The sequence below is a fragment of the Hippoglossus stenolepis genome, chromosome 10 (genome assembly GCF_022539355.2).
Source record: "Hippoglossus stenolepis isolate QCI-W04-F060 chromosome 10, HSTE1.2, whole genome shotgun sequence".
Lineage (NCBI taxonomy): Eukaryota > Metazoa > Chordata > Actinopteri > Pleuronectiformes > Pleuronectidae > Hippoglossus > Hippoglossus stenolepis.
Window position 1 is genome coordinate 10,176,170 of NC_061492.1, and position 9,456 is coordinate 10,185,625.

The 9,456-nt window shown below is 40.7% G+C and overlaps 1 protein-coding gene across 2 annotated transcripts in view; it reads left to right on the plus strand.

Moving 5' to 3' along the window:
* qkia (QKI, KH domain containing, RNA binding a) overlaps positions 1-6,775 on the plus strand; it is a 78,884-nt gene extending 72,109 nt beyond the window's left edge. For both annotated transcript variants that reach the window (XM_035167280.2, XM_035167283.2), the window contains exon 8: positions 272-6,775. In XM_035167280.2, coding sequence (XP_035023171.1) covers positions 272-288 — 17 coding nt within the window. In that variant the 3' untranslated portion in view covers positions 289-6,775. The remainder of the gene's footprint in view (positions 1-271) is intronic.
* Positions 6,776-9,456: the final 2,681 nt, after the last annotated feature.

Here is a 9,456-nt window from a genome sequence, read left to right on the forward strand (position 1 = left end):
TGGGGACAATTTGCGCTTAAATTAAACCGGCAAGCAACATGACTCAGGGTGGGGGCTTAGCAGCTGGGATCATGATGCGACAGCGTCATGATTATAATGAGATTAGATGGGTTCATCTCATATTGGCAGGGGAGTTAGGAGCAGGGGGCAACATGAGAGATTGCATTCATTTTATTGTTAAAATGATGTCATTCCAGTCTCTTCTTGCTGACACTAATATCCTTTCTATCTTTTTTTTCTGTTTGTTTTGTTTTTGTTTCTAACCACCTAGCCGCCACCGGCAACTAACACATGACCTTCTGACCTCTGAACTCTTCACCCAATGACGAGCCGCCCCAAGCCTGCCTGCTGATCAGTTAACTGGTAATTGCCTTTTGCTAGCCTCTCGGACGCAAGTGAGAGAGAGAGAGAGAGAGAGAGAGGCGCCTGCCCGTACAGTTACCCTAACACGTTCTGACAAAAAACAAACAAATAGAAACCAACGCAGAATCTTCACAGAAACACAACAAAACCCAACAAAGTTGTGTAATATTCATTTTTTCCCTTGAGTTCAATTCCCATTCTTTCTCTTTCTTTTTCTTCATGAATCATATACTGGGTGGATGTGTTTGTGGTATTACTCATGAATCTGCACTGAATTATATAGCAATAAAGACCCCACCCTGACCACCCACTCCCCTGTAACTGCTCTGATTTGGTCACCTCACTTGTACGAGTCCAACTCCAATAACATTTGACACGAACCATTTGGTTTCAGAGCGATGACATAATCCCTCTCAAATGTACATCTGTCCCTTCCCAAAATTTTTTTTTAAATACCGAACAGCCCCTACCTGCTCCCACCCTGTTACACCACCCATCCGTCGGGAGAGAAAAAGAAATAGAAGGAAAGAGAACACACACTCACATTAACTTGTTTAATTTCTGTCATTTTTACATGTTGAGCTCTAAGATGTAATGATGAGCTGACACATTCTGGGTGTGCCCCCTAAAAACAGCTTCCTGTCTGTTTTTAAAAAAGCATGGCTGAAATGATTGCAAAAAGGAGCTTTTTATGATTTATGTGTTTTCTCCTCTGTCTTGTGTTTTTGTTTTTAATTTTGCTTTACTTTTTGAGTCATTTTCTTCACTTGATTTTGGTTTCTCTGTTGTTCACATTTGACTAATGAGTTTTGCTTAAATCGACTAAGGCAGGTGGTTTTCTCTGGAAAATAAAATGCAATCTGATGCTCGAAGCAGGCTGCAAAAAGCTAAGAAATTATGAAGGGCAAGATGGGAAGGTCAAAATTGGGCTGATGGGTCCGTGTGTGTGTGTGATTTTTGTTAATTTTTTTTAATTAATACTACAATGAAAGTAGGGTGTGCTGAGGCTTCGGGGGACAGTGCTCGGGGCAGCGCTCATTTGCTGCTGTCCATTGCCACGCCCCCATCCACACTACATTCATTTTACAGTGCCTGATGTATTTAGACAAAATATCTCGATGAGTTAGCTGAGCTGTGATCAAAAAGACAAAAAAAAAGTATTAAGTGTGCATATTTAGCCAAAGGGTTTTCCAATGAATTATATATCTGCAATTATGCATCTGTCCGACAGGGCTCTCTGTGATTTTAGAGTTTAGGGTGTGAATTTGTGGTGCCTGCCTTCAGCTGGAACACACAGCCGGTCAGCTTAAAGATTTTTGTTGACCCATTGATGCTCCATTTCTTCTGAGTAGGTGAACGATATTACGGATTTTAACACTAAATCAACATGCTACTCAGTTGCAGTATGTTGGAAGGGGAAGGGCACTTAGAGTTAAGTACATAAAAGCTTTTGTCAGGATTCTATATTGAGTTTTTTCATCAGCCACGTTGCCAAATGGGTGTTTGTTTTTATTTTTGCATCTCAACATTTGGCCAATTTTTTAAAGAGACTTTTTTAGTAACACCAGGTAAACATTTTCCATCGGTAGGGACATTAGGTTGGCAGAATCTGAGCCTCCCTGCAATTTAGAAATTTAACTCTGAGTTGATTTCTTTTCGCGGTGAAACATTTATTTTTTCAACACATGCCAAACCACCCAAAAGCGCATCCACAATGTGTCACACCTCCCTGTGATCATAGTTTAGATCCTGAGCCCCATGATCTTGATTTTTCTTTTTTGTTTAACTCTCTCAAGAAAAAATAGGATGTGAAAGCCATGCCTGCCTGTTCAAATTGCTTTATACATACGTCTTATATATATATATAAATATATATATAAATATATAAAAATGTAGATATCTGTCATTGCATATACAAATACAGAAGAGAACAAAAAATAGATAATTTTACAGGGTGCTGGAGAAGAGAAAAAAAAATTTAAAAATTCTATTTTTGGCAATTTTAGCTTTTGATACTTTACTTGCATTTACAAAATCAGAAAAAATCTAATAAAAAGAAAAACCAGTATATGGAGAAAACAGAAATACTGAGTCGGTGAGGAAAGGAGGAGCTGTTACCTGGGATATGATTGGAAAGGAGGATGAAGACCAAAACAGTCATAACCTTTGGAAAGTTAGCGAGGATCAGAGCAAGACACGGAACGTTTTCAAAAAAAAAGGATCAAATCAAAAGTGCCTTATCAACAGTGGTTTCTGTTTTCTGAGTGTTCCAGTTGTGTTCAATAATATCCAGCACCCACCAAGTGGCGCAGAGAGGAATGGCTAGTGTTACATGCTCTGAATAGTCGAGCAGGGTAGCTGCCACCATATCGTGGTGTTACCGAAGTTATTCTATGCAAAAAGAATAGCAGTCGTTCTGACCAGCTAAAATATGTGCCATGGTTTTGTCTTCCTGAATATTTTCTTTTCCTTTACTTGACAGCCCTTTACTCTGCTGTATGAGCAGCCTTTGTTCTCTTTTTGTTTAGATTTTAAATGATTATGAAATACTGTCTTGATTTATTTTGTTGTCGGTGACTGTGACTACCTTCCTAGGACAAATTTAACTGCCAATAGCAAAGCGGTAGTCTGCCACAACATGTTTTGACCGTGAGCTGAGAAAAAAAAAATACAAATCGTTCGAAAAGCGGAAACAAAAGGTTGGAGGGGTCGTCCTCCGTTTGCATTACGGGCGTTTGTTTCAACAGCTGCAAACCGAAAGAATCCAGGCGATGTTCTGATGTCAATTTAACTTAGAGAAACAATCATGAGATTCAAGAAGGACGAATATAAAAAAAACCCGGCTGGTTAGTGAAAGGACTTTGTCTATTTCCCAGCCGCAGTTTTCAGTTATTGAAACAAGTGACGGGTTATCACTGGAAGGTAAAACAAAACTCATATTAAATTGAGAGAATTGTAATATCCCGATATTTCCCCCCCCCCCGGCAGTTTGTTTTTCTATTCATAGCTCTTTCATCATGCTGTTACACCGAAAGGTCAATGAAATATATTTTTTTCTCTTTTTTCAGTGTTATTTTAAATTGAAATGCAATATTAAAAGAAAGTGGAGCAAGTGATGGCTATTCAGCATTTGACAGTATTAAGAAAATTCCCTCTGCAATGTTACAACTTGCTGTGTCATTGTGAAAGGCTGGATTAGTCCATCAGGTGAAAGGTGAACTCTATACCTACCGTATTCTCTCTGGCCTGCCTACTACATGTATGATAATGTAATTAACAGCCATTGTTACAGGTTTATAATGTATTTTTCTAATCTCATTTTATATGTATATTAATCATGTTTCTGAGTGCTTCTCCTTTTTTTTTTTTTTTTTATGAAACACACTGCTTCTTTTCTCCCCCTCTCCTAAACGTCCCTCTCTTCCTCCCCCTCTTCTCTTTCCTCATCTTGGAAACTGTCTCTCGTGGGGAGTGTTGCCTTTTTCCCTGTTTATATTTTGTTTTTGTTTTCTTGCCAATTCCCAGCTTGTTTAACTCATTAGCTACTTTATTAGTTTTTTCTTGTCATAAGTATTTTTACATGCTTGCATTTAGTTTTCATGGTGTATGCTGTTATTTTTTCTTATTAACCTCTTGGCATTTATTTTAATAAAACATTCTTAGTAAGAATTTTACTAACTTGCTGATATTTTGTCTTGTGTTTTTAACCAGTTTCATGAATGTATTACCTTGGTCTGGTTCACGGACTAACACAATTAAAACTGGTGTCTGGCCACCACTTACACTGACTGATGACATGCACACTACACAAACACACACACACCAGTCATCTCTGCACATACAACCACTCCACAAGCAACCTAACTGGAAACTGCACGAGTTGATAAGCGTCCTCACTGCCGCTCACGCACTCTCACCTCTGTGCTGGAGAAATCTGCTGACACTTTTCGCACTTGCCCTCCGCTGCGTCTCAACACCGCTGCTGTGTCTCGTCGTCCCTGTTAGAGACAACTCTCTCTCGTTCGTTGTCCTCTCCCTCTGTGTCACTGACCTCGCCAGGCAGGAAGTGTAGCGGTGTCCGGTGGGAAGGGGCGGGGGTGTAAAAACTGCACGTTACTTGAGGTCACTGGTTAACTGTCCCCTCTTGAACAGAGATTAAGGGGGGGGTCCATCTTTTCACAAGAGATAGTCAAAACAACAAAAAAACTAATCCCTCAAGATAAAACTAAATTTTTCCTCTTTCGTTTGTTCCCCCCCACTGCATGTGAATCATCTCAAAAGGATTAATTTGACTGAATATGTAGAGCAGAACATCTCATCAGCGCACAGTGTAGACGTATTTACGACAGACACAGGGACACATTTATAGATGACAGTAAGTGTGATCATCTAAAGCCGTCCCTTGTCTTTTTTTCTTTTTTTTTCTGTTTTCCTCCCCATTGCCTCCATGGCTTGTTATGCTGGATAGCAGCATTACAGTTATCACCAGCTGTTGTCTGTTTGGTGAACATTCAGCTTATTGATATAACGGCTAATACTGGGCCATTTGGGAGCATCCATAATGCTTAGACACACACCAGTACCACCGTGCCAATATGAAGTACTTTGGGATCAAAACGACCTTACTATTCCTTCCAGTGTAAAATGCTGATATGGCTTCCAGCTAGCCAGTATTTATTGTTTTTGTTTTCGTTGGTCTGAAACACTGCCAGTGTGTGTTGTTCATTCTACTGCTGTGTCGGTGCACTCATCCCCGGGTTCATCCAGCTCTCTTCTCTCTACTCGGCTTTCCTTCCTTCTCCCCACTAATTCAAGGTATTGACACTGACACACAAGCAAAAGATTAACTTCATTAATCCTGATTATTACTTTAACCCACTGAGTGATGCCTCCACGTTTTTTTTTTTTCTTCCTTCCTTTCCTCCCTCCGCACAACAAAAACAACTTGGCCACAAACTGCTGTGATTCTCTTCATGCCTCAGCGAGCACAGTACGAGGATTAAAAGTGTCTAACATAAAACTTAACATTTCTCTCTCCCGCGCTGAAATTAACATTTTGTGTGTTTGATCAGAAAAACAGGTGTTTTCGCCTCAAACACCTGCTCGTGCACCAGCAAGTAGAGACAGAGATTGGATTACTGGCAACCAGCTCAAATTGATTTGTTCTCCCTCCTCTGTACATTTGGTGTTATCAGTTTGTTTTTTTAATTTATTAACGTGGGTTTGGCCTTTGATGTCTTTGATTGACTCCTCTGTGCCGTAATGGGCCACTGAAGCCAAAATCCGTCCGTTAGCAGTCGTTGCATTTGCGCTGTCACAATCCTCGCCTTTTACATGTCGGAGACGTTTTCAGTGGCTCGCCTTGAAAACCAAGCTGATGGACGGAGAAAAAAAGGAAATGATGGACGAGGGATTTTCTAAAGCACAAAGTGTTACAAACACTGCCTAAATGTTGCATCTACGGTTTAAAAAAATTATCAAAAGTGCCTTATTTCCTGAGATTGGAAAAATTATATATTTTTGTACTTTATCATCCAGTGCCAATTTTCTGTCTCAGTCAATCTTACAAAAGCTTTTTCTTTTTTTTTTTTTTTTGTTGAGCACAAAATAACCCCCTAAATGCCTACGCCTTTTTTTTCTCCCAGCACAATGCACAGAAACTTTTAACCATAAACTGGGAAAGGGCGACCAAAGTGAGGAATTTGGTCTCCAGCATTTCCCTTCATTAAACTTTGGCTTAATGGATCCTGTTTTTTCGATTTGATCCACTGAGAACTTGACATGTTTTTGTCTTGTTTTCTGATTGGACCACAGTATGCAGGAAATGGCTGCTCGCATACTGCTGCCACCTCTGGCCCCGGGTTCTCAGTGCATTTCCAAATCTGTCGCAGGGCATTCAGTGCATTTATCTACTAACTACCTTTTCACCCGTCGACCCTTTATTTCTTCTTCTGTTCTGTTTAACAAACATTCCTCCAATGAGTTAAACGGCAGGTTAACCGATCAGTATTGGTCTGAGTGATGTATCAGGTGGTTAAAGGGCAAAAAACTACCAAAATACGGAGTGAGAAAAAAATCAGCCCCACTGGATTTTTTATTTTATTTTGACTGTGATGAATATAATACATTTATTTTTCCTAAAACATTACTAGTATGATATATACTGTAATTTCCTCATCTATATAGTGGTGCACTAAAATGTGAGATTTTTTTTGTCGTGGAGTTGTAAGATTTTATGTGAAGTAGCTTATTTTGTTTTGTGTTTCTTTTGTTTTTTTTATATAGAGGGTTAGACTGAGAAAAGTGAATAGGGTGTAAAACATGTAATGCCAGTTTTTGTTGCTCACACCAAAAACAAAAGAAAGGAAAACAAATGTCATGTGTGCAATAAAGAACCATATTTACAAGCTTCCCTCTGACTGCTCTACCTGGACTGGTCCTTTTTGCTTCTTTATCGGCGACATCGATTCGCTGTGGTTCCTGTGCATTTAAAGGTAGGTGCTCGGCATTAGCTGGAAAATAACACGTGAAAGTTCAACACGGGCAGAATAACTTCTACCCATAAGCCCCTCACAGAGAGACCAAGCCCTCTCTTGGATTTTTAGCGTGATGGCGGTTACACAATTGAGTTACAGCGTTCTCTCTGCAGATGGTGTTTAGCGGCCAAAAGCATTTCTGACTAAACTATTTATATTTTGACATTTATTATCCGAGCCGAGGAACAACTGGCACATAAATCCTCAGTGTTTGGGTCCGGTCTAGTCGAGTCAGTGGTTCGACAGTCGACGAGGCGCGCTGTGGCGTCAGGTTAAAAGTTTGATGCTGCTACTGTAAACTGAACCGACACCGTCTAGAGGCGTGTTTATTTTAATGAAGGCTGACGATAGACTGATGTGTCAGCGTGTTCCTCGCTGCACACGGTGAACTCCACACAGAGGTCAACCTCTCACTGAAAGCCCCGCGTCGTACTGAGTGAGTGTACGGTGGTGTTTGGGATACTGGAGACCCCAGACTCATTTTATCTTGCTGCTCTTAAAACAAATTAAACATTGGTTTATTACCTTGATATTTTACAATAAGATTTAATTTCATTAAAACATGACAAAGTATTGTTTTTGTTCTCAGAGGCCTCAGCTGTGATTAAATCTCTGTGATTGATATGCAGCCGTGCAGTTCCCAAATAAATCAACAGTGTTTCTTTTACTGGTGATGGTTTATTGTTTATTATAAGACTGAATGGGTCTGGGACTTGCTGCCAAACAAAATGAATGATTATTTGTTTTGCATCTTACTATTAATTTGTGAGTTTTGTCACATTCAACATGGGAAGGGAACACTTCACTCTTTTATTGATTTCAGTAAAACATTTTAAAACCAGGTATTTAAAAGAAACTGATATTGCAACCATGCTTTTCTCAAACAAGCTGCTTTCAGAGATGCACTGAAGTCCAGATTTTTTCCAGATATACAACAGGGGGCTTACGTGAGAACACTAATGTCCGAGTCTGTTACTTCTGACATTCTCCTGAACTTTTCCTTTTTCCAAAATGTCTTGAGTTAAAACTGAGAATACAACAGGAAAATGTGCGGGAAAAAATTCACAGTGAGGGAGTGGAATGTGTTGACGTTTCAAACATGTGAGACAAGCAAAAGTGAAATAAACACCCTGTTCAATACTCAAGGTGAAAGAGATGAACCACACACGTAGAAGACACTACGGAAGACGTCCACATGGAAAGACCACGTCATTCGAGGGCTTTCGGGCGATCGGGGCCAACGCCGGTGTCAATGTGCTCTAAACAAAAACAAGAGATTTCCACAACGGAATGTAAAAATGTTGGCTCATCTCGTGCGAGCTCTACCCACACGTCTGACCTGGACCACCCTCTACTGCGTTCTTCATACGGGAAAGGGAAACTCAAGAAAATGTCCGGATCCAATTTCAAAAGCTAATATCTGAAAATGGCTCTACAGGAATAAGGCCCAAGCTATGAGGTAAAACAAAGGTAACAAACACTCTTCGTCTGTAGTTTTGCCTAAAGTAAAAGATTAATACCATAATAATATCCTGTAAATTTAGAAAACCGTGTCTGACGATTAGAAAACCCTCAGTTAACATGTAAACCTAAAAATCTTAACCAAAGAATAATCCCATTTACAGCTTTAGTATTTATTCTAAACACCTTAATCTGGTTTCTAATCTACATTCTGCACACACACACACACACTGGATGCAGAGTGGACTTTCTAGGCCGATGTCTGCTGATGGCAACCACAGGTAGAAAAATAAAATCATCAAAACAAGCAATGTCTTTGTTTGCCTTCTCTTATTTTGAGGCGTCAGCGAAATAAATATTTGCCGGAGACATTTCCCCTGATGATCACACAAATGAAACCGACTCTGGGTGACTGGTGGAGTCAGGTGCATGAAGAAAGCACCCGGCGACACAGGCAACGCAGAATGGACCTGCCATTCCTGTGGGTAATTATCACCACTTCCCTTGTTAAGCTGATACAGCGGTTACATCCTATTCACGATTAGAATGCAGAAATAAAAAAAGCCAAGCACTTTCAAATGGACGTCTCATTGTGGCTCAAACTGGCAACTCTGCAGAAGGAGAAGAGACGATGGGTACAAATCTGCCTCTCACTGCCTCTCTCGTGCTCTCGTCCTCTTGCTGGAGGACAGAGCTGCTGCTGCTGAATGGGACAGTGGGGAGCAGTGGTTCACGGGGGGGCTGCTGGAAGTGACTTTAATGTCATGCAGGAAGCGGAGAGGAGAAAAGCAGGAGGAGGAGGAGGAGGCTGCTGATGGTGGCTTTGGCCCCCGGGAAGATGCATCAAAGAAGCATTTGTCGCAGGGACCAGCTGGGAGTCTAATCACAGAGAGAGTGAGAGAGAGAGAGGGAAAGAGAGAGGGAGAACTGGGGTTAGTGTGTGTGCATGTGTGTGTTTTGAAGGGGAAGAGTGGAAGGGTTGCATCAGTAGTGACAGATGAACCAGCTTCCTGTGGAATGAATATAGGGCATTCATCAGTGTGCAGCTGTTTCCCTCTCTCCCTGCCAGTGTGTGTGTGTGTGTGAGAGGGTGAGA